This window comes from Eubalaena glacialis, chromosome 1, assembly GCF_028564815.1.
Source record: "Eubalaena glacialis isolate mEubGla1 chromosome 1, mEubGla1.1.hap2.+ XY, whole genome shotgun sequence".
Taxonomy (NCBI): Eukaryota; Metazoa; Chordata; class Mammalia; order Artiodactyla; family Balaenidae; genus Eubalaena; species Eubalaena glacialis.
Genome location: NC_083716.1, coordinates 201471260 through 201497717, shown reverse-complemented (window position 1 = coordinate 201497717; position 26458 = coordinate 201471260). Strand labels below are relative to the sequence as shown.

At 38.6% G+C, this 26458-nt stretch overlaps 1 protein-coding gene across 4 annotated transcripts in view; it reads left to right on the top strand.

Annotated features, from left to right (window-relative positions):
• Nucleotides 1-26458, top strand: part of HECW2 (HECT, C2 and WW domain containing E3 ubiquitin protein ligase 2) — a 407233-nt gene that overhangs the window by 242543 nt on the left and 138232 nt on the right. For all 4 annotated transcript variants that reach the window (XM_061203609.1, XM_061203599.1, XM_061203626.1 and 1 more), the window contains 5 exons: nucleotides 3209-3316; nucleotides 12254-12348; nucleotides 17443-17518; nucleotides 21611-21780; nucleotides 25746-25888. In XM_061203609.1, coding sequence (XP_061059592.1) covers nucleotides 3209-3316; nucleotides 12254-12348; nucleotides 17443-17518; nucleotides 21611-21780; nucleotides 25746-25888 — 592 coding nt within the window. The remainder of the gene's footprint in view (nucleotides 1-3208; nucleotides 3317-12253; nucleotides 12349-17442; nucleotides 17519-21610; nucleotides 21781-25745; nucleotides 25889-26458) is intronic.

Here is a 26458-nt window from a genome sequence, read left to right as displayed (position 1 = left end):
ACAGAAACCCAACCACAGGAGCTTAAGTAAATAGGAATTTATTTTTGCCTCGGTAGCAAAAAGCCTGAAGGCCATTCAGGGCTCAAAGGATCATCATGGATGCTTCCAGCTTCTTTCTCTGCCATTCTTAGTATGTGGCTCTCATCTAAGGAGAGGGGAAGGGGGAGAACAAAAAGATTATTGAGTCTGTCCTTTTATCAATCAGAAAAATAGCAGCTTTCCCAGAAGTCCCACCCAGTAGAATTCTACCTACGTCTCCCTGGCCACATGCCACCCTTAGCTGCAAGGGATTCTGGAGAGGCAACTATTTTTAACTGGGCACATTGTTACCTCGGACAGAAATGGGGTTCAGTTGACAAGGAAGAGGCTCAAGGGATAGGCAGTGAGCAGGATCTGCCCTGAGGAGCCACATGACATCTTTCAAATCCAGTTTTAGGTGATTGTCTGAGTGCCTTCTAAATATCAGTGTTGTGGTTCTATTTTTGTGATGGAATGGAGTGGATCGCCTTGCGTTCTTTATCTACGAGGGGAGGTGATGCCGAGTCAGTTATGCCTTTCCATTCTTACAAGAACAGTGGCTGCTTCTTGGCCTTTTCATGATAAAGAATCTTTGACTTATACTGTGCTGATTACAGATAGCAGGAAAGGACCATTCCTCCCAAACTTCTTTGACTTCTCAATGTGATGAAACCAGTGGGCCCCAAGGACAACCATTGGATTGAAATCCAGTGGAACTGGATTATCCGACCCCTCACCTGGCCCACTTTCTGTTTCTTTTATGCTCATAAGAAGTGTGGTTTTTCTTCTCAGGACTATTCCCTTGGGCTTGGGACCTTTTCTCTCCTCTCTCTTATTTTAGTGGATCTCTTACTTCACCCTGTCAGCTTAATTCCAGCTCTCAGTTAAAGTGTATCCCTAATCTTCCCTCCTGGGAAAGGGATTTGGGGAAGCAAATAAGGTACATCTGATTTTAAGAGCCAGTATCTCTGCACACATTTTTGTGTACCTATAAAACTCTGAATGGTCTCTTTTTCATGTTTTTAGTTTCATTTTCTATTCCAGGGCCCTAGGACAGAACTTCAAACTAGTGTGATGTGAGCAAGTTAAAGAATATGAATCCTTTCCGCCTTCAGGGTGGGGCAGAGCCTGGGACAGCCAGAGCACCCCTACTATAATCTTAAGTTATAAGTGTCTCTTTCATGTACTCCAGTGTGTCCTACAAATATTACCATCTTCTTAGTGCCATGAGGTCAGAGAGCTTGGAGAATGCTACTTTCAGGCTGTTCTTTGGATCTGTTCTTTCTGTCCTTCTTCCTCTTTCCTTTTCTTGTATTGACTCAAGGTCTACTGCTACCGACCTTTTGTAAACGATTGTCCTAGCCAACCGGATAACTTAGTTGGTGTCTCCTGAACACTGTCCATGGCCAACCTGTGCTGTGTCTTGACTCAGTTTCATAGCTCAATGTCCCTTTGTTTCATCCCATCTTGATTCTGTTATATTCTACCAGCTTTGCTCTTCCTTTTCTTTCTTTTTTTTTTTTTTAATTTAACATCTTTACTGGAGTATAATTGTTCTACAATGGTGTGTTAGTTTCTGCTTTATAACGAAGTGAATCAGCCATACATATACATATATCCCCATATCTCCTCGCTCTTGCGTCTCCCTCCCACCCTCCCTATCCCACCCTGCTAGGTGGTCACAAAGCACCGAGCTGATCTCCCTGTGCTATGTGGCTGCTTCCCACTAGCTATCGATCTTACATTTGGTAGTGTATATATGTCCATACCACTCTCTCACTTCGTCCCAGCTTACCCTTCCCCCTCCCCGTGTCCTCAAGTCCATTCTCTACGTCCGCATCTTTATTTCTGTCCTGCCCCTAGGTTCTTCAGAACCATTTTTTTTTTTTTTAGATTCCATATATATGTGTTAGCATAGGTATTTGTTTTTCTCTTTATGACTTACTTCACTCTGTATGACAGACTCTAAGTCCATCTACCTCATTACAAATAACTCAGTTTCGTTTCTTTTTATGGCTGAGTAATATTCCATCGTATATATGTGCCACATCTTCTTTATCCATTCATCTGTTGATGGACACTTAGGTTGCTTCCATGTCCTGGCTATTGTAAACAGAGCTGCAATGAACATTGTGGTACATGACTCTTTTTGAATTATGGTTTTCTTAGGGTATATGCCCAGTAGTGGGATTGCTGGGTCGTATGGTAGTTCTATTTTTAGTTTTTTAAGGAACCTCCATACTGTTCTCCATAGTGGCTGTATCAATTTACACTCCACCAACAGTGCAAGAGGGTTCCCTTTTCTCCACACCCTCTCCAGCATTTATTGTTTGTAGATTTTTTGATGATGGCCCTTCTGACTGGTGTGAGATGATACCTCATTGTAGTTTTGATTTGCATTTCTCTAATGATGAGTGACATTGAGCATCCTTTCATGTGTTTGTTGGCGATCTGTATATCTTCTTTGGAGAAATGTCCGTTTAGGTCATCTGCCCATTTTTGGATTGGGTTGTTTGTTTTTTTGATATTGAGCTGCGTGAGCTGATTGTAAATTTTGGAGATTAATCCTTTGTCAGTTGCTTCATTTGCAAATCTTTTCTCCCATTCTGAGGGTTGTCTTTTCATCTTGTTTATGGTTTCCTTTGCTCTGCAAAAGCTTTGAAGTTTCATTAGGTCCCATTTGTTTATTTTTGTTTTTATTTCCATTTCTCTAGGAGGTGGGTCAAAAAGGATCTTGCTGTGATTTATGTCATAGAGTGTTCTGCCTGTGTTTTCCTCTAAGAGTTTTATAGTGTCTGGCCTTACTCTTCCTTTTCTTTTGATAAAGGATTTTATAGATGGGAGCTCACCCAACCCCTTTCTTATATATCATCTCATTGCTGGTTGATGAGCAATCGTACCCTTTGTTCTTTGCAGTTTTGTCTTTTGGCAACAGTGACCAACCTGGCCAAGCCCGGACGTGCCATCTCCTTTCCACCTTCCCACCCTCCTCCCCAATTCTCCTGTATAAATGCAAGTGTAGAAATTCAGGGTAATCTGCTGGGAGGAAGTAAGTCATTAACAATAGTGTTCATTAATATTTCCCCTTTATTTTTTTTCCATTTATTTTAGAACTTGTATTAGTCTTTGAGCTAAGGAAAGACAAAGAGGTTATAATTAAGATTAAAAAGTGTTTCTTTGGTTTTTTCAGATGAGAATTCTCCAGCCAACTTCTGGGATTCTAAAAACAGGGGTGTAACTGGAACACAAAAAGGACAAATTGTATGGAGAATTGAGCCTGGGCCCTATTTCATGGAGCGTAAGTAACTAAGTGTGAAATATAAGTTTGTGATTGAACATTGCAGAAGTATGCAGAAATCTATGGAGTCTTTCCGGAATTTTATTGTAAAAGTTTTGGGCTCTGGTTTATACATGTATGCCATGTTGCCCCAAACTGGAAAATATATTGTTTTGGAAAATACTCATTAGAGAATGTTCATATAATTTGAAAAACTTGTGTGTGTAAAATGTACCTGGTGAATGTGTGGTATATAAATTATGTATGGTTATTTTAATACTTTACACATTTTTATATACCCTTATATCTCATTTATATTTAATATTATATTAATTACAAGGAGCAGAAAGAATAATTCAAGATTTCAGTTAATCTAAGAATTTTATTTGCCCGTAGAATACTTCACTATTATTTTTCCCAGCAGGAGAATAAGTTTTGCATTTGGGTGTTGGTGTTTCCAAGTGTAGATGAGATAGTGTGGGGCACACTGCCATAGAGGTCATTTACTAGGAATCAGAAATTGACTGCAAATAACCATTACCCAGTTGATCTGATTTATATTGATACTTACTTATAAATACAAATGCTTGTATATAGTACTTATATATAGTATTATATATATATAAATGATTTACTAGTTGGTCCAGGTTAACTTCTACATTTACAGAATTTATTTTTCTTTAATGTAGAAAAAAATGAGCTCTTTAAAATTTTTCTAAGCTGTTTAGCTCTGTGTAAGAATTAAATTTTCTATAGGCAAGGGATTTAATATAAGAGAGAGTGTGTGGATACTGGTATTTAAGAATGGTAGTTATTAAACCATAAAATATAAAGTAAGTTTGATTAAATGGAAATCTGATGTAAGCATGTCTTTTTTGAAGCATGTAAAACTTCTATGATATAAAAAGTCATTTTAAAAGATGAACATCTATTATTTTGAATTGCCATGAAAGACACCAGATAATTTCTTTGACCATCCTTACTGGTAGGTCAGCATTTCATAGTTTTCTCGAATCCCACTTCTGTCCTCTAAGGACTGTCTTTTTTTTCATAGTTCAGTTTCTGGCTGGATTTTCTCCTTACATAGAATGTAGTTTTTAAGGGAAAATGCTCATGATATAACAATAAGCGGGAAGCGGATACATACAGCATAATCCCAGCTAATACAGCATGTAGGAAAAAGTCTGGAAGGAGATTTGCCAAAATGTGAACAAGGGTTGTATCTGGGAGGTGAGATTATGGGTGATTTGTTTTTACTGCCTATTTCTACTTCTCTTTACTTTCCAACATTGGTCCAGCTGCCATTACTAAGTAATGAGAAAAATAAGTGATAAAAGAATCTGGTGAAAATGGAATGGGAAATAGCTGGGTTTACTTTCAGTGTAATTCCTCCTTTGAAAAGATCCCAGGGCTTAAGAGGATGATCTAGCTGAGAAGTATTGCCCACTGAACTTCAGGGAAAAAGGCAAAACAACCTTCCTGTTTGCTTTAAAATGCTGAAGACGGCTAGGAATGGTTGCCTGTTGATGGAGTGCGCAGATTCACATTATGGGGCTCATGTGAACACCTGGGAAGAAGTCAGTACCACACATTGCTATAATTTGTAACATTATGTATAAAAAACCCATTACAGAGTATCCCACTTGACATGATTGATTTTCTTTCTCCATGAAGTATGAATTAGAGATTCATAATGTCCTGGCTGATGAGGGTATAGTAAACATCTCTGGCATGACACAATTTTTTCTTTACATCTCAGTCTTAGTATTTAACAGAAATGGGCTTGATACTGAAGCTAGGAATTGGGAATGCTTTTGCTTTTCTCCTCTAATTTAGCATTTCCACCTTAATTCTTCACACACAAAATTGGGGGTATTGTGTAGCATGGTTGTAAAACTGGAAATATTTAGTAATGCATTTTTAAGGACTGAGAAAAGTTGTATAAGTTAAAGCGCAAGACAGTGAATAGGAATTACAGAAAGATTTGGCTTTAGAATAAGTTTATCTTCATTCATCAGAATGGGATCTCCCCCAACACACATCCCTAGCCTTTCAAAATCCATTCATTGTAAAAACCTCAGGTGGTGTTTATATCAGTGCTTAGAAGTGTAGTCTGTGTCTCTTAGATCTCTTAGACATCAATTTTTTTACCCCATGTCTGGCTAGAGCAGACCTAAGGGGACTTCCCAGCATAATGAAGTTTTGCTTGAATCTCTGGAGATGATGGTGTGAAACAAAAAAATCGGGATTGGGGGGATGGGTTAAAAACTTCTATGTTTTCAGCCTCTGATCTTGAAAACTTATGACATTTAAAAATGTTTGCTTTCATCTTCAGAGAGAAAATTTATCTTTAGCTAATCAGAAGTCCAAGCAAAGTAAATTCTCTGAAAATTGACCTGAGTTCATGGGCAAACCTGGATTTGAGCACTATTTAACCTGTTTCTGAAAGTAAAGATGGCTTTGATTTATCTGAATAAACTCCAGAGGAGGCAGGAGGCCCAGACTTACATTATTATGGGACCTACTGGAATGAATTTGAAGGACAAAGACAGGTTTACTCTGAGTAAATGACCTTCCTAGACATTGGAGAGGAGGATCAGCTTCATCTGCACTTACTTGTCATAGGACTGTCACAGTTCCTCAAATGAGCTTATGCTTGCAGAAAATGAATGGGTCACCTGGGCAATGTGTATTCTTGAGTTTTGAAATGTAAGAGGTTTCAGAAATTGTCTTGGCATGCTAGGATATCTATTTTATTCTACATAGTCTTTCATAGACTATGGTCATTCATTCATTCATTCATTCAGACCTGCTTTTTGTCCTTCCTTCATTTCTTCTACTCATCTGTCCATCTATGTCCCCAGCCATCGTGAAGTATTTAGTTAAGTGTCAACTTTGTGCCAGGCAGTATTCGAGAACTCACTGATTCCTGGATCAGTGAATAAGCTTAGAAATAGTCAGCTTCATTGCTGTTTACTGAACGCTTTGTGATCATTAATGATAACAACAGGACATTGCCATTTGTATGAATTATATAGTGCTTTCACATACCTTACCTGTCTCAGCCCTAGGAAGTGGACAGGATTAGGAAACTGCATAGCAGAGGTGCATGTGGCTTGTGTAAGTGAGAGCCTCATCTCTGATTGGCGCTCAGGTTAGCGTGCTTTCTAAGATGCGGTGCCTTGCCCAAACAGAACCTTTGTGGGTGACCTTTTATTGGGTGGGGGGAAAGGGGTGGCCTCAGCCTCTTATTTGTACTGTCAGAGCCCCTGCTCTAACCTCCATTCATAAGCCCCTTCCCACCAACATCAGAAGGGCCTTTTTGCCCCTTAGATGGAGGTTTGGTGCTTTTCATTCTCTGCCAGCATACTTTACGTTTTATTGCCTATTTCTACTTCTCTTTACTTTCCAACATTGGTCCAGCTGCCATTACTAAGTAATGAGAAAAACAAGGTCCAGTTACTTCTCTAATCCTATTAGGTTCTTCCACATTATACTGATATTGTCTGTCTTTGATTTTCAAGATTGTTTATCTGAGTTTTAGCAGGGGAGGGCCTGGCCCTTTCAGGTTGCACTGGCCCTTGTTAAAGAGAAGACAACCTGCGGTACCGTATAAACAGGTGAGCACGTCCCTAGAAATGTGGGTAAATTTCCTCAAAAGCATGAGAATTAGAATGTGTTTACTCTTTCCCAACTTGTGGCCTCTGAATAAAAGAGCTTATCAGTAGGAATCATAATATTAAGAATGTAATAAAAAAATATATATATAATAAAGGCACAAAGGCAGTGGTTAAAATCATGTTTTTGAATAAATTCCTATTAGCTTGATTTTTTTTTAGATTATTCTATTTTAATGAAACAGAAATGATTAAAGGAAGAAGGACATTTCCATTCCATCCATCTTTATGGTTCAAAATAGTCAACTTCTAAAACTTGAGGAAAATCCAGATTTTCTAAATAGGAGCAAGCTATTAACTACTACCTAAGTGAATCTTGTAGTTATTTAAGGTGATGGATGGTGTTTCAAAGATCCCAGCCTTTGAAACAAAACCATTTCTTGCAGGGAGTGGCCTGTAGAACCTTTTTCCGAGAGGGCTTGGAATCTTATACCAGTGCCTAGAATTAATGTAGCTGAGTTGAGATTGCTTTTTAAAAATAAATTTTGAACAGATAATAGATGAAAAGAGTATAATGTTAAAAAGACACAAAAATGAAAGTAAATTATCTCCCCAGCTTCATGCCCCAGTCACCAGTTTCCCCTCCCTGAAGGCAATCAGTTTTACCAGTTTCATGTGATCGTTCTAGAAGTATTTTATTCATATACAAACACGGAAATATTTTCTTCCTTTAGGCAGATGGTAGAATGATTGCTTTAAAGTGCAATGTCAGAATGACACAATTACAGAAACCCCTTTACTTGGGAACAAGTTTAAGTTCTTTCTACCTTCCCAGTCACCCCCAACAAGTACAAAGTGCCATCTTTGGACAGTGGTCACCCCCCCATCTGTGGTGGACGTGGAGCTGGCACGCTCTTGCTCTGGGGGACCTCTTCATTTGTATTTAATGGAAGCTGGTAAGTTAAAATTTTAAAAATAAAAGCGTTTCTATGTCTTATCAGCATTTAAATAGAGGCAGCTAAATCTTTTAGTAACCCTATAAACGAAAGTGTCCAGAAGATTATTGAAAGGGGCCAAAATATATTTATGTGATTCATGACTGGCTTCAGCTGTTCAGAAGGGACCTGAGAGAGAGAAGATGCCACTCGTCAATGCTTTCTTCCTTCCGGGAGCTGGCCCAGACTGTAGGTCCTTCTAGGTTAATGTGGGAGGCCTCACCCTTCTCCTGGTTCACTGCCTCTAAGGCAACATTTTTTTTATTGAAGTATAATGGATTTACAATGTTGTACCAATCTCAGCTCTACAGCAAAGTGACTCAGTTATACACATATAGACATTCTTTTTTTATATTCTTTTCCATTATGGTTTATCCCAGGATATTGAATAGAGTTCCCTGTGCTATACAGTAGGACCTTGTTGTTTTTCCATTCTAAATGTAATAGTTTGCATCTACCAACCCCAAACTCCCAGTGCATCCCTCTCCCTTCCCCCCTCCCTCTTGGCAACCACAAGTCTGTTCTCTATGAGTCCATTTCTGTTTTGTAGATAGGTTCATTTGTGCCATATTTTAGATTCCACATATAAGTGATATCATATGGTATTTGTCTTTCTCTTTCTGATTTCACTTAGTATGATAAGCTCTAGTTGCATCCATGTTGCTGCAAATGGCATTATTTCGTTCTTTTTTATGGCTGAGTAGTATTCCATTGTATATATATACCACATCTTCTTTATCCATTCACCTGTCGGTGGACATTTAGGTTGTTTCCATGTTTTGGCTATTGTGAACAGTGCTGCTATGAACATAGGGGTGCATGTATCTTTTTGAATTATGGTTTCGTCTGGGTATATTCCCAGTAAGGCAACATGTTTTTATAAGTGGTTGCTTTGGAGAAAATACTCTTCTTTTTTTATAATCCAAAGGAATAGTTATATGTATTCCCCCTCCATAATTTGAGGCCTAATTAGCTGCCACATCAGGCTGTGGAGAAACCGTTGTCAGGTAGAATGCTCCTTAGTCCCTATCCTTCATCTTTCCTGCCTGTGAGCAGGACTGGCCCTGTGGCCAGTGGCTCCTCCCTTATCTGATGCTCCATCATCACGCCCACGTTTGCTTTCACCTGTTCTTGTATCGGTTTCTCAGCAATAGCTTTCTGGTCTCCTCTTACAGTTAGAGTTTAAAATTGTAGCTAAAATAGAAGCATGAATACCAACTTCTCTTTTCCGCCCTTTTGAGTAGTCTTCCCAGTTACCTCTTCTCATAACTAAAATATTCAGGGACATTAATCAAAATTCTGCTCTCTCTTCTCTCTCTTCCTCAGAGGGGATGTTGCTTCGTTGCAACATTTTTAAAATCTTGAGTGACCTTCTAAAACACTAAATGATATGTGAAGATGAAACCTCCCACTCAGCATGAAACATTCCTCTATTTTAGGGGCAGAAGTCTCCACTGGTGTCCTCCTGAACAGTCGAGGTGCAAGCAACTAGTTCTGTCTGGTACTGGGTTTTTCTCTCTGGTGACCAGGACCAGCCTATGCATTTGGTTTTGTAACTGGTGATCTGTGTAAGTCCCCTTGGCTTTACACTGAATCTTAAAGCATTGTGAAGCTGTCAGCTCTGCGGGGTTTTTTTTAATTAATTAATTAATTAATTAATTAATTAATTAATTAATTAACTTATTTATTTTTGGCTGTGTTGGGTCTTCGTTTCTGTGCGAGGGCTTTCTCTAGTTGCGGCGAGCGGGGGCCACTCTTCATCGCGGTGCGCGGGCCTCTCACTATCGCGGCCTCTCTTGTTGCGGAGCACAGGCTCCAGACGCGCAGGCTCAGTAATTGTGGCTCATGGGCCTAGTTGCTCCGCGGCATGTGGGATCTTCCCAGACCAGGGCTCGAACCCGTGTCCCCTGCATTAGCAGGCAGATTCTCAACCACTGCGCCACCAGGGAAGCCCCAGCTCTGCGGTTTTTGGTGATCATGTCCACATAATCTGCTGTGCACAATGAGAATGAGTTTATCTTATAGTTTCAGGGATTCTAATTTATCACGGGGGTTGGAGATTTTTGTTTTAGCAAGAAGTAAAGTAACAGTCAGAACGGGTCAGCTAGCAAAGCTGGTCTGGCTAGCAGCATCTACAGATAAAAATAAGCAGACACTTTTTGGGGTCTGTTTGTTTCCTAGTCTTTTACCTCGCTGACTATTAAAACATTAGAAAAGAGGAGGTGGCATCCTAACTTGAGAGGGAGTTCGGGGAAGATGTCTTGTAAAAATGCACTTCTCTTTATTGAAAAACAAGCTGCTCACTGACTGGCCATTGGCTGGGTCTGTGAGGTACTGCTGCCGGCAGATTCACAGACTGCTGGTTCCCGGCATGTAGAACGTGGTACTAATGAGCTCATGCCCGCAGAATTCAGTCCTCCCGCCTGTCACCGAGCTTGTTCTGCTTTGACAGGCCTTGTGCATGTTACTTAGCTTTGTTCTTGCAGAATACATGCTATTGGTCTTGACGGAAAGCAAGTGGGACAGTGGTCTACTCAGATCTATAGTTATTACATTTCCATAATCACCAAAAACCTGTGTTAGTGCTCACTCAAGTCACTAATGTAGAGCTCCAGGGGATTCATAGTAAAGCTAGAATTGCTGCCAAGGTCGTCTTGCTGGTCCTCAGGCCAGCATGCTCATTCCTGCTTCCCTGTTTTTGCCACTACTCACTCCTAACTCTCTCCAACCCCATTTTTCTCAGCTGAAGGTTTGAGTTCTGTTTGTTCCATGAGACCTTTCTGACTCCACTGTGCCCTCATGTGGAATCTTCTCCACGATCTCCACATTTCTACCTGGCACTCTGCCTCTTCAGTGCTTCTCTTCTGGATTTTGTCATCTTAACAGCTGCACTGTAAAACACCTGCTAGACCAGAAACCTCTCTCTGATTCCCTTGCGCTGTCTAGCATAGTGCTGGGCATGGTAAAAATCTTTCACTTCATGATACCAACTACGTTGTGAATCACTGCATTGTGATTAACGTACGTAATGGAAAGACTAGATATTTTACCCATGATAGACCTTTTTTTTGAGATATAGTATTTTTTCATTGATGGGAAATAATATTATATTTTTATATGTAATATTCCTAAATATTCCTATATAAGTTCCTAAAGTAGGATTTTTCTTTAATCATTGTATCTTTTTCTTAAAATAAGCAAACCAAATACCCTGTAGGAGACCATTTGGTGCTGTCAGGAAAGTCAGTGCAAGATTAATTTCCTTGGGGAATCACATCGAGTGGTCCCACTTTAATAATCCAGGTGACTCAATTGAGAGGGTAACTCCACTCCTATAGGCTAGGACTCTCCTCTGCAGCCTGCCCATCAGCGTCATTGCCTATATTAAATGACATCTTGGGAAAAAAGACATCTCACAGTGAAACTTCAGTGACTCAGATGCTCTGTATACAGAGAAATTTCAGTGACTCTGGGTTTTATGTTTGACACTTGTTGGCTTCATGGTAATTGTAGTTACTTTCCAAAAACAATAATTGACATTTGTATTGCTTTTTATCAAGTTCAAATTATATAGTATATAAATATATATACATACACACGCACCTATAGTTATATCCAATATATATACATACACCCGTACACACCTGTGGAGATGTAGATATATATTTACTGGTGGTTCCAAAATATGATCCCTATTAGTGGCTACATTTAAGTCACTTGGAAAATTATAATAATACAGGTCCCCAGACCCTCTTACCACAGAGTCTCCTACAGCTTTCTTTTATACTCTGTTAGTCTGCTCTTTTTTTATTCCCATTGACAGCTGCAGTCTGTCTATATTGTAGAGGATAGGAGTGAAGGCTTTGGAATGGGGCAAAGCCCCATTTGATGGGGATTGAGTCCTGACTCTGTCGTTTCTTGCTTGTTTGACCTTCGGCAAACCTCGATACTTCAGCTGTTCTATGGGGACAAGAATTTCTGCCTCCCAAGGTAGATATGAGGGGTCAGTAACAATGGGGGCAGAGAGGCAGCCCTGTGGTCCATCAGCAGCTCCTCAGTGAGTGGTAGCTAGTCTTATTCTTATCTCTACACTACTTATATTTTGGCGTGTTGTTTTTGTGCACTGTTTTTCTAATATATTTGGGGTGTTCTTAGAAATTTTCAGAGAAGCCTATAAAATCAAACAGGAATTGGTATAATCTGTTGCCTCTGACTGGAAAAGAAGGGATCGCTCAAAGAGTCCTGAGTGGGATTTTCTGAGAGGTGGCGAGGTGGATTTCCTCAGGTGATGTCTAAGGGACTTGTTTCAGTGTTTAAATTACTGTTTTTCTCCAATCAATTTACAGCGGAGATAAAAATCTGTTTCAAATACTACCACGGCATTAGTGGAGCCCTGCGAGCCACGACCCCCTGCATCACGGTGAAGAACCCCGCTGTGATGGTGAGTGCCCCTCAGGCTGCTTCCTTGAGCCTCAGTCCCGGAGGCCTTGGTTTCTATTTTTGCCTGTGCAGCTCTGGCAGGGTTATGGGAAACAATGCAAAGGAAACACATAGCAGTGTGGGCGCCGTTTTGGGAAAGGAAATAACTTACAGGATGGCTTAACTAAATCCATAATGTAAACCAGTGGGAAAATATGGCTTGAGTTATAATAATTCTGTATATAGTCAACTCTCCAGGGAACCTATTCCCGAAGGAAATTGGTGAGTGCCCATCCATCATGGAAGGTTTTTTTTAAACTTTGTCAGGGTGGCCAGTTGGTAGGAAATGGTGGCATTTTGCATCTTATGTGAATTTAATTTACATGAACTCAGTGAGTAAAAGAGAGAGAAAAAAGAAATTTAAGTAGTGGGTGATTCTCCCTGCCAGTCAGTTTAACAGACTTTTACCCGAAAGAGAGTGTGAGATGGGGATTATGAATGCGCCGTTCCTGCAGGACAGAGTGTGGGATCCCTCTTGATGCTGAATTGAACTATAGTGCTTAAAGGTACCACACATATGTTTGGTATCACGTGGCCACTCAACAGAAGCCAACCTTTTCACCAGGTCCTCAATTAAAGAAAGAGATATCTAACTTAGCTTCAGAGAAAACTGATTGTGCTGGACTTTTGAAGGAAAGTATGTCCATTTCTAACATGGTACTTTCTTAAGAATTACTTTTCACAATTTCATGATTTTTCACTTCACCAACTAACTTTAGAATTTAACAGCTTCACAGGATGCACTCCATTGTACATGGGTGGTTGAACTCAGATGATTCTTGGAGTCCAAGATATATAAATCATTGCAGTGTTTATAAGTCATTAATAACAATCAGGTCTTGAAAGTATAGAAGAAAATTATTGACTCTCGTAATATAGAATCTTCATAATATTGTGTGTGTGTGTACACATTTATAGATGCATGCATTTTTGGAAATAAGCAAGTGAACAGGTTGACTCCCTGAAATTCAGAATGTAATCTCTGCAGATGGCATTTTGAAATTGTCTGGCCCACCAATACGATATCAAGCAGTCTTTTCCTTTCATTTATTCATTCAAACAAATATTCACTGGGTGCCTACTAAGTGCCAGACATTATACCCACCACTAGGAATGAAATGACAAGCAAAAACACAGCCCTTGCTCTCACTGGTCTGGTGGGGGAGAGAGACATCAATTAAACTGAATTGTATTTATTTGAGTGATAATTACTATGAGGGGCAGTGAAATGGGGCTATGAGAGCATATACTAGCAGGATTCATCCTGCTCAGGAAGGTCTGGGAAAGCTTCCCTGAAGAAAGTGTGTTTTCAGGACAATCTGAAGGATGAGTAGAAGTTACTTAGGTGAAGAGGGGGAGGGAAGAGCATTTTAGGTAAAGGGAACGGTATGTGCAAAATTTTCAATATCTAAGTACTCTGTTCCCATTTGAATTATATTTGAGTTCCTATTATAGTGAACAAAGTATAGAATATTTTTAAAAAGCCCACATTTACTATATAAGACTTTGAAGGTTCACAAGGAGAATAACAATTGTTGACTACAAAGCCTGCCATGTCACAGTAAGCCCTGGAACACACTATAATTAATATTCTAAAAAGAAAAATTATAAAACTAGAAAAGTGGGGCTGTTTATAATAAAACGTTTGAAAAATTAACTATGTGTGAAATTAGATAATAGCTTCCAAACATGACTTTCTGGAGTCAGATTTTCTTGGATTTGAGCAGTTTCCATGATCAGATATCACTGACGGCCGGGAGCTTACAGCCTGGTGAGCATTGATCTTGTTCCATTGATTTTGCATTGAGATTATTCTGTCAAAGCCTGTGGATAGTTGGAGATAATTAATTTGCTTCAGACAGGTTTTAGAGCACCTTAAAAGCTTCATAGATACAGCACTGGCAATCATAATAGAATATTTTGGTTCAAAGGCTGACTAATGGAATTGGTGGTCAGTAGATTTCTGACCAAGCTTGAGACAGTTGGGTCTATATCTGCTATTGAGAGGCTGTGCCAATGGGCATTTCACTGTGGGCTGTGCACTGTGTTTCTATGACAGCATGATGTTCACCTAGGAATATGACCTGTGTGTAGATATTGTACTGACTGACAACATCGATATTCACAAAGCTCATTTAGTAGGATCATTCCATGATGCAAAGAATAGTTGGGCAGTAGCAACCACATTTTAATGCTTGATGACACTGGGTTGGTTGGCTCTCACCAAGTGCATATGGTTTATTATATTGTGCTGTACCCCTCTGACTCATCATCCCTAGGTTAAATAGAGCAGAGACAGCACCCAACTGGCCAGATAGCATCGCTATCTCTGCGTCATCCTGCTTTCACCACACACACACCCCTGGACTATAAAGTGGCAAATAGAGAGGTAGTACAGACTGCACCTGGGACAGACACTCAGCAACAGCTGCCCTTCCTGTGCCAGGCATCTCGCAAACCGTGGCCTTCCCTCAAATGGACCACACTGCCCAGAGATGTGCCCCCTCCGAAAACATGATGTCTCTTCATGCCAAGTGAGAACAGTGAGACTTTGCAAAGATTCTTAGTCTGTCATCATTCAAAGCCTACTTAAAATGTTCTAAGAAATTATAGAAACGAAAGAAAATGCCCTCGAATTCTCCTTTTAAAAATGTAATTCACTGTCTGGCAAAAGGCTAATATGAAACAATTCTCACATAATTCACAGATAAACAGTGTCCTTTACAACAGCATGGTAAAATGCTCACGTGAACTAATATTCAGAGAATTCAGCTTTATCATTCATGACAATAAAGCCAGGAAAGACTAACCTGACCACCAGATATAGGAACATCAGTGATAATAAACACATCTGTACTCAGTGTTTAGAGAGAGGTTTTTAAATAAACTCCCTTCATAGATTTAAGCCAGGAAAGCTCAGAAGTAATACTGTCAACCCGTATTGAAACAATACATGGTAGTGAGTGATGGTCGCCTTTATCTGTCCCTGAAGCGAAGGATTTCCTGTTCCAAGTGACACATATCACTGTGTACTCTGATGAATGGCAATGACATCAAAGTATGCATGACAGAGAAGACATAACTTTTTTTTATTCTTGATTCATTGCAAAAGGATACGTGAGAAAGGAGACCATATGATTAGGATGGCTGCTCTTTCCTTCCCAGTAGAGTTTCTCAGTTACTTCTTGCAGGACAATTTGCATCTGGATAGAACAAAGTAGAGATGCCTGGATGGTACCCTAGGCATATTGCAAATGATATGTGAAACAATCAGGAAGCAGTTAAATGTCACACAAAATAGTTTTGACTAAGGTACAAGAAGCAGAGAAGGAAATGGAAATTTTTTTTTCACGTTTTATTTATTTTATTTTATTTATTTATTTTTGGCTGCGTTGGGTCTTCGTTGCTGCTCACGGGCTTTCTTCTAGTTGCAGCGAGCCGGGGCTACTCTTTGTTGTGGTGCGCAGGCTTCTCATTGTGGTGGCTTCTCTTGTTGTGGAGCACGGGCTCTAGGCGCACAGGCTTCAGTAGTAGTGGCACGTGGGCTCAGTAGTTGTGGCACATGGGCTCTAGAGCGCAGGCTCAGTAGTTGTGGCTCCTGGGCTCTAGAGCGCAGGCTCAGTAGTTGTGGCGCACAGACTTAGTTGCTCCGCGGCAGGTGGTATCTTCCCAGACCAGGGCTCGAACCCGTGTCCCCTGCATTGGCAGGTGGATTCTTAACCACTGCGCCACCAGGGAAGCCCGGAAATGGGCATTTATATTTCAAAATTTGAATGGAATTTATTTTGAAGTTCCTCAACTTGGCTTGGATTAGTGAAAGTTTTATCTCTTGGTGGTGTATGATTTTTAAGGGAGGTGGGGAGTGCCACAAAGATAAGATGGAAGGGTGTAATCTAAACTTTGGAATTAAAATGTGGTTTCTATTTCTTGACTATTCAAAATACATTCTGCCTTCAAATCTGTCTCTTACAGTGTTCTGGACTTCTTTTTTAGAGGACCACGAAACCCTTTTTTCCTAGTGTAGCATAAATTGAGCACTAATTGTACATAAATTGAGAGACTTAATCTGCTATGGTCTGTAAATGACTCGTTTCAAGTAAGATATAATTTACTCAGAAGCTTTTAGAAAAAGCTTTACAATACAATAATCAGTACAATAGGATTGCAAATTCTTATTATTGCTAATTATAATAGCATGTGCCATGTACCAGTAGCACAATAAAATAGGAGTCTACAAGGGCAGTGGGACATCCACATGGTCACTCAGAAATATTTAGCAAGAGAGGATAATTCTACATATATATGGATGAGTCTGATGTAAATCACCTGTTTAGTTTATTCTAGGTTTTCCTAATAAATCTGAAGGAATTTGATGTTTGATTTTTAAGTTAAGGGAATGTTTTAATACCATAATAGCAATATTAGTAGGCTTACTACATGTCAACTATATTCTTTTTAAAAAATATTTATTTATTTTATTTTTGGCTGCGTTGGGTCTTCATTGCTGTGCGTGGGCAGTCTCTAGTTGCGGCGAGTGGGGGCTACTCTTCGTTGCGGTGCGCGGGCTTCTCACTGTGGTGGCTTCTCTTGTTGTGGAGCATGGGCTGTAGGTACGCGGGCTTCAGTAGTTGTGGCTTGCAGGCTTAGTTGTGGCGCATGGGCTTAGTTGCTTCACGGCATGTGGGATCTTCCCGGACCAGGGCTCAAACCCATGTACCCTGCATTGGCAGGCGGATTCTTAACCACTGTGCCACCAGGGAAGCCCCAATATTCTTACCAAAGAAATAAAAGGACATAAAGTAGGTTGATTCATATCCCAGGGAACTTGGAAGCTCATATTGGTTACATTTTGGGTAAAGATTAAATTTAGGTATGACCCTTTCTCTAGTCTCTGAGAATCTGCATTTATGTCTCGCTTCCAAGATTTGTAGCATATGAAAAGGCATATACAATACATTGATACAAAAATCATATTTGCAAATATATGTGTTTCCCTAAGAAAGTTGAGAGGTACCATATTCCTGTGAAACTTCACATATGTGTTTTTTCTCTGCAGATGGGGGCAGAAGGCATGGAAGGAGGTGCTTCAGGAAGTCAGCATTCTCGAAAACTCGTTAGCTTTACGTTGTCTGGTAAGGATGTCTTTAAACATGATGTCCAGGTGGAAAGTGTGTAATTTCAAAGGCATGGATAGCCACTTCTGTCTACACTCTCATATATGATATGTGAGCAAGTTTTTTTTGGTAATACTTCTGGAAATTCAAGTATATCTCTTACCATGAAAAATTAGATTATTAATATAAACTCAGAAAGCTTCTAGCAAGTTGTCTTGTGATGAAAAGACCATAACTGTGTATACTTACTTAAAAAAAACTGTAATGTAACATGTGCTAAACCCACTGTAGAGCTTAGATTACTGAAAACAATTTGTGCTTGCCTCATCTAGAGAAAGGAAAAATTTGGAGACTAGCGGAAAAAAACCAAGGGATACTCCTATTTCTGTGAAGGAATACATATAAAGAATTGAAAAGTGGATAAGACAATTTTTTGTTGTTTATTTTCTGGTTAGTAAAATATTCTGATTTTTTGTATATTTATCATACAACTGAAGCACTGCTTTTCAGGTTGTGAGTTGGAACTCATTGGTGATTTATAAGATTAATTTAGTTGAAACTAGCAATTAAAAAAAGAATAGAAAAAAGTCAGCGTTTAACCACCAAAGGGAAATGTTTTTCATAGGACACCAGTTTATACAAACTGAAAATTTCACACACAAAAATATACACACCTATGTATGTGTATAATGGGTTTCAAGATAAATGTATTTCATACATAGATCACTGTCAAAAAAAGTTTCAAAGCCACTGATTTAAAAAAATTAATCGGCAGTCATAAAGTCAAGAATACTCTAAGAAAATCAGTATTTGAAATGGACTTTTAAAACAGACGACCATACTACAATACATGTAAAATCAAGTCTAACAGATGTCTATCACTGTAAGATGTTTTGTTTTCATTTTTCCATTGTTGTAGCGCTTCTGAAATTTAAATTAGATTCACTTTTTCTTGGCTGCAAAAAAATGTTACGAATGAAAATAGAAAATTAAAATAGAAATTTTCAAGAGTGAGAGTTAGAAGGCTGATCTTGAAAACACAAGTCCATGATGCATGAATATCACGTATAATGGAAGTATGCACGTTAGTTCATTGCTGGCCCACAGCCTATCTGTGTCTGTTCTAGCATGTTCCTTCTCCTCCCCTTCCCCCACCATACAGGTTACTTACCATGAAAACCATTTTGCTTTGGTTCTCTGGCAAATCTCAGAGGCTGTAAGCTGGTTCAAATTTGGCCAATAAATATATTTTGGTTGGAACACTCAGGGTTTTAAAAATATCTAGATTTTTAGAAAAGCACTTACTACCACTGCCTGTGATACTACTCCCCACCCCCCTTATCTGTCTCTCTTCTGAAAACACTTCAGTTGGCTACCTGTGCTTTAGACCTTCACAGTTCTGGGGTGATTGCAGGAAGAGAAATCATTTATAGATTTATTCGTTTATAGATATGGAACAATTGGCCAACCTCCATGGCTCAGAAAACTTAGTTTGACCATACCACGGTTTTCTTAGTTTAGAAACATTGCCCTAAGCTTTCAAATGATCAATATCACTCTAAATATGACACACACATATTGATTTTGACTCCAGAGGGGCTGTTAATTAACCCACCATGGGAGAATGACCACGTAGAAGTTGAAAATCCCAGGACATTTTCCTAAAAAGTAGAAAATAAGCTTTGGGGCACAGCCAAATGCTTTTTTTTATATACAACTTTTTCCAACATCCACCTCAATACACATGGAGGCTCGCTACCTAAAATCTGTTTTATTTCTTACCATGTGATCAGCTATTTGCAGATGATGTATAGAAATGGCTAAAAATTATAGAAGATGAAAGCAATTTTATAACGGTAATTCTAAAAAATTCATCTGGTTGTAGCATATTGACAGTGGATGATAATATTTATGGAGCGCATTTAAGCACTGTAGAATGTCTGTCTGAAAATGTTCTGCTCTTGATTATCTATGGATAAGTAGGGACACAAATAATTGAACTCTACAGCTAAAACAAAAAACTGTTTTTTGATGACTATCTTAAACCTTTTCTCCAAGTAAGAAGGATATTTAACCTGTCATACCTTTGTGACTTTGAGTCCTTCTTTAGTCTATTAGGTGATATGGATATTTATGAGCAATAAAATATATAAAAGATAAAAGAGAGAGGCAAGAGATGGATAAGGTGAACTGAATAATCAGAGTACAAATAATTGGTAGTTTATTGTATTTATTTGTACGATGTCCCTTGTGGAAAAGGGTTAATAGTGACATCTTTCATCGCTGTGGCTTAATCTTCTGGTGGATGCTTTTTCTTCAAACGAATGTTTTGAATGAATAATTTAGCTCTGTCAGACGTCATGGCAGCCATTTCTGTACATGTTACTCCTTGTTTACTGCAAAGAAATCCCTTCTTGAGAAGTAGATTTAATATTTAAAGAATGTCATTCTCTTGTCTGAGTCTGAGGCGAGCACAATCAAGAAAGGTAAGAAAATAAATATGTAAATTGCATTTTCTCTCAAAGCTATTTTATGCTAAATAAAGCCAAGTGAAAACATGTAGCATTATTAAATTGACAGTAAAATGCAAATGCTGTATTAATAATGACTCCATAGTTTAGGAAGTGCCAGGGATGGGGACTATGAAGCTAATGAGATTACAGCAGCTTCTCTGAAGTGCTTGTCTAGTTGTTTACTCATCTTTCCCTTCTGCCACTGGCTTTTAGATCAAAGATCTTACTATATTTGATGCAGTGTTCTTAACATAAGGTCCTCTTGCTTGAATTTTTAAATCTTTTCTGACATATTAGACTGTCTCCCGCTACTGCCAGTTATGAGTCATTAGACAGTCCTGGTCTGTTTTCATCACATGTTATCTAGGCCACAAGTTCTTGCTAGTCATTGGTGAACCTCCTCCAGGGAGTATGGTTCTATGGGCAACCCCAGGCCAATTCTGTCCTTCTAAGAAAGACTTTGTGTTTCAGGAATGGGCTTGAGTAGGATGACCCTGGTGACCTCCTAAAATGTGGGGTTACTCTATAGGGTCTCTTCCCCAGCTGATTTGGGTAATACAAAGGTCTTTGAGGATTCAGAGGCCGTCCACAGAATTTTTTTCTGAACCAGTGGTCAGGACTTCCCTACACTGATTATAATTGCATAAAGTTACCTAGAAGCTGTCTATTCTCCCGGAAGCTTTCAAGATCACTTAGCTCTCAGGGCAACCTTATTCAAACTGATATTCTCAGAAAGGCATTGCGGATCCAGTGAAGCCAGCTTTATTTCCTGACATTTTTGTATCCCTCAGCTTGACCATTTTTAAAAGTTTTAGTCTCTTCACTAACCAGACTTTAGCCAGAACTTTTAGCAGCTCGCATAGTATGAAATAACAAGTGGTGACTCTAAGATGAGTTATGGGACATTCATCAAATATTTAATTTACTTAACAGCCTGTTGAAAAAATAACCTTACAATTATTTAATGTAGCAGATAGCATTCAAATTTTAGAAATATTTCTGGCCTCCTTTTATTTCCCCTAACATGCATTTCATTTGTAGAATATGTATGACGTTTTAAATATGGCACAACTGAATGTGCTCTTAAGTTTCATCCCCAATTAAACTTAAGTCAGTGCATCTCATATGTGTATATAGAAGATTCACTTTTCTCTCGTGAAGGAACATATTGGTTTTCTTTTTTAATACACTATTTACTAAGGGTTTCTCTCAAGACATTGTGTGAAATGCTAGCTGCCAAGCCACATAGAAAGAAGTGGTGAAGATGCACATGTTAGGATCAAAGTGGTTCCCAGGAAAAGTCATTTTAGGTGTATAAGGTGGTAGTAAAAGTTTGGCTTCATTTTGCAGCCTGTTAGGAGACCTTCTGCCGGAACTAGTCATAACCCACTTGTCCTCACTTACCTAAGCAATCATAGTGTGAATAACTTTGTTGTTTTACCAAATAGTTTCTGTTTAGAGCTTCCTGTGTGATTATTGAAGAACAAATTGTCGTTGAGCTGCTTGTTCTAATCAAGATATATGAATCTTTTCTCCTTCTGTCCCTCTCCTCTCCCTCTCTCTTTCCCTCCCTCCTTCCTCCTTTCTTTCTTTAAAGATCTTCGGGCAGTTGGGCTAAAGAAAGGGATGTTCTTCAATCCTGACCCTTATCTTAAGATGTCGATTCAGCCAGGGAAGAAGAGCAGTTTCCCCACCTGTGCCCACCATGGGCAGGAGAGGAGGTCTACTATCATCAGTAACACCACAAATCCAATTTGGCACCGAGAGGTAAGATGATCGTAAGTGGCCTTCTACTTGACAGTTAGGAAGTTGGCCAACTCCATCTCTTTCCACTGGACTCTGTATCATTGAGCTGCTTATGGGTGTGGGCAAGATGGTTGAGGTGTCTAGAGGTTCTGTTAGAAAAAGGTACAATGAAAATGAGATATTCCCTTCTAACCAGGGCTGGGTCTAGGGTAAATCAAGTGAGGCACTTCCTTCAGGTACATGATTTATAGGGTCCAAAAGACTCGATGATCAAAATTAATATTTCAATGCAATATTTAAAAAAAAATCAAAATCAAGGCAAAAATTCATGATGAACAAAATATCAAAATTCTGTAAGGGCAGCATCAGTAACAGTGCCTTGCCAAGTCATATGGGAGCCTGAGGCAGAAGGAAAAATCAATAATACTGATCCCATTTTTATTTAAAATTTTGATATTTTGTTCTAGCATATACTCAGTACAGATTAAAGGAATTTCTCTCCTTACTGTCTGGCAAATTGTTTTTGGATTTCCATTATAGATTTTGGTTACTTACATGAGCCATTCAAGGAGTCGTCATCCTGAGGCAAGGCAGATTGTGTTGATGGTATTTCAGACTCTCTCACAGTTACAGTATGTTACCAGTCATCATAGTGCATCATATCAGTGAAATCAAGCCCAGGGTTTTCCCACTGGAACTATTTAAAGTCAAAGAATGAACAGAGACATTGCTTCTTTTCTAGGGAGCAAAGTGTGAGTTCTCCCACCATTTCTCAGGGAACCAAGACACATTTCATATACTAGCATTAATGAGTGCTTCTAGACAAATCTGTATTGGCATGGGAGTTGCACAATTAATTAAATCACTCCCTAAATGTTTAATGACAATAATATGTTCTAACAATGTTGAACAAGTATTTCATTGGAGAGGGAGATACTTCAGGGGATCTAAAACCAATTGGAGAAAAGATGTGGCTATTTGAGACTTGCCAGTGCAACAGGATGTTTCTCCTGGGCAGTTTTTATGGTTATTTAAGTGGATAAATACTACATGTTTTCTTATTCCTGGTTTGAAAAACTACTTACTGTCCCCAAATAGTGAATAACTCTTAAAGGCATACCACTTAATTTAACACATTAGAAGCCTAGAAGACATAAAACGTTATCTCAAGATGAGCACTTAGAAGGCACATAGTGGATATAGTAATGATACTAGCAATAACTTTACTTCCCTAACATTCTTTTTTTTAATTTTTTAATTTAATTTAATTTATTTTTTTATACAGCAGGTTCTTATTAGTCATCAATTTTATACACATCAGTGTATACATGTCAATCTCAATCGCCCAATTCAGCACACCACCATCCCCACCCCCCACGGCTTTCCCCCCTTGGTGTCCATACGTTTGTTCTCTACATCTGTGTCTCAACTTCTGCCCTGTAAACCGGTTCATCTGTACCATTTTTCTAGGTTCCGCATATATGCGTTAATATACAATGTTTGTTTTTCTCTTTCTGACTTACTTCACTCTATATGACAGTCTCTAGATCCATCCACGTCTCAACAAATGACTCAATTTCATTCCTTTTTATGGCTGAGTAATATTCCATTGTATATATGTACCACAACTTCTTTATCCATTCGTCTGTCGATGGGCATTTAGGTTGCTTCCATGACCTGGCTATTGTAAATAGTGCTGCAATGAACATTGGGGTGCATGTGTCTTTTTGAATTACAGTTTTCTCTGGGTATATGCCCAGTAGTGGGATTGCTGGATCATATGGTAATTCTATTTTTAGCTTTTTAAGGAACGTCCATACTGTTCTCCATAGTGGCTGTATCAATTTACATGCCCACCAACAGTGCAAGAGGGTTCCCTTTTCTCCACACCCTCTCCAGCATTTATTGTTTGTAGGTTTTCTGATGATGCCCATTCTAACTGGTGTGAGGTGATATCTTATTGTAGTTTTGATTTGCATTTCTCTAATAATTAGTGATGTTGAGCATCTTTTCATGTGCTTCTTGGCCATCTGTATGTCTTCTTTGGAGAAACGTCTATTTAGGTCTTCTGCCCATTTTTGGATTGGGGTGTTTGTTTCTTTAATATTGAGCTGCATGAGCTCTTTATATATTTTGGAGATTAATCCTTTGTCCGTTGATTCATTTGCAAATATTTTCTCCCATTCTGAGGCTTGTCTTTTCGTCTTGTTTATGGTTTCCTTTGCTGTGCAAAAGCTTTTAAGTTTCATTAGGTCCCATTCGTTTATTTTTGTTTTTATTTCCATTACTCTAGGAGGTGGATCAAAAAAGATCTTGCTGTGATTTATGTCAAAGAGTGTTCTTCCTATGTTTTCCTCTAAGAGTTTTATAGTGTCAGGTCTTACATTTAGGTCTCGAGTCCATTTTGAGTTTATTTTTGTGTATGGTGTTAGGGAGTGTTCTAATTTCATTCTTTTACATGTAGCTGTCCAGTTTTCCCAGCACCACTTATTGAAGAGACTATCTTTTCTCCATTGTATATCCTTGCCTCCTTTGTCATAGATTAATTGACCATAGGTGCGTGGATTTATCTCTGGGCTTTCTATCCTGTTCCATTGATCTATATTTCTGTTTTTGTGCCAGTACCATATTGTCTTGATGACTGTAGCTTTGTAGTATAGTCTGAAGTCAGGGAGTCTGATTCCTCCAGCTCCGTTTTTTTCCCTCAAGACTGCTTTGGCTATTCGGGGTCTTTTGTGTCTCCATACAAATTTTAAGATTTTTGTTCTAGTTCTGTAAAAAATGCCATTGGTAATTTGATAAGGATTGTATTGAATCTGTAGATTGCTGTGGGTAGTAACTTTATTTCCCTAACATTTAATATTTACAAAGTTTTTAACCATTTTACCAGTACAAGCCTGATAAGGGGGGGTGTAAGGGATGAGATTATCATCTCTCCATTTGTGTGATTAAGAAACAGAAGCTTAAAATGTTTATGTAACTAGCTATTCAGAGGCTAGTAGTGCTTAAACTCTGCTCTCTTATTCTAAGCAAGTGCTTTTTCCATTAAGAAGATGACTAAACTTTACGGCCCTTTGGTGAAATTAAATTGTTATGACTAAATAAATTTAGTGATCCCTAAGTGTAAAGCTGGCTGGCACTATTCACATCACTGTGGTTGCCTGGATACTGCCAGGGGAGGAGAGAAATGGTTCAGGTTAGATTCCTGGCTCCATCACTTACTTTTCCTGAAAGCCTCATCATTAAAAAGAAAATTTTATCTTTGTAATATATGTGAAAGTCTTTGTAAATGAGTAAAGCTCTTTATTTTTATTTTATATCCTTATTAATATCCAATCCAGTTTTCTCCAATGGCATTCTTAAAACAACACATCTTATCTTAACCTCATACTTTTATTTTTCTGTCCCAGAAGAAATGTCCCTGTGTGCCTTTTAAATTAAGTAACTTGCATTTAAGCATTGTTTTATTTTAAGATAAACCAGGGAAACCATAATATCCTTTAGATGTTCCTACTTTAACCACTAAGTGAAGGAGTATTTTAACGTGTGGTGTGCAACTTCAAAAATACCATGGGATCAGGAATTAAAATTGCTGTTAATCAAATGTATCAGTTAAGTCTAAGCCACTCTATAACAAGATATTAAGTATTAAGGAATTAAAATGCGTTAAATATAGTGAGCACTAAAATTGTATTGTGCATAGTTTAATATTTGATAGCATCTCCTAAAACTGTTGAACCAGGAAGGGTTGGATGATTGAAGGGGCTTCCTTTGTCATACAGATCCTAGCTGTTGCTTTTTAGTCTTTGTGAATGTTAATGATTCTGAGTGAATAAAGGATTGACAATAGCTGCAGATTTTTCTAGCAATGTGGACTCTGTGTGTCGTTAGGATTTAAGAGATACTATTTTCTATAATAATAAACTGATATACATAATTTCATATTTATCTCTTTTTTGACTCAACATGTTATGTTTTGTTTTCAGAAATATTCCTTTTTTGCACTCCTTACTGATGTCTTAGAAATTGAAATTAAAGACAAATTTGCCAAGAGCCGTCCTATCATCAAGCGTTTTCTGGGGAAACTAACCATTCCAGTCCAGAGGCTTTTGGAGCGGCAAGCCATCGGGTAATCAGCCCTCACACGTAGGGGTCGTCTTGGGATTAGTTCCTACTGAAGCAACTGAAATGATACTTTGAAGTCCGAGGACTTTTCTTACTGATAAGAAGTGGTAACATAATTCTTTTAAAAATGAAAGTGCTCATATACTCATTGAAATGTGCAGGGCAGAAAGCACTTTATTTTAATTATATACCTTTTTTGGGTTATCTGTCTTTTCCAAGATGTACCTACCATTATTACCATTTCAGTGTCAAATGTCACAGTGCTCAGTTGTTTTTGAGCATATTGAAATCTTGCTATAAAAATCTCTCCCTAGAGCAAGATCTGAGTGTCAGGTTGACACCTCCTGATCCTGATTAACCCCATCCAGAGAATATGTTATTCCTGAGACACCAAAACCACCTTATTTTAGGGCCCTTTAAAACAAAGCCTAGACTCTGAGAAAGTGTTATAGTGGAGCTCTAAGACGTATACGTTCATTCAGACAACTAGAAATTACTTGTTGAGAGAATTTTAAAATGTGATTTGACGTCTGTTTTCTTTCTGTGAACTTTTTGTAAGCTGTGAATCAAGTAG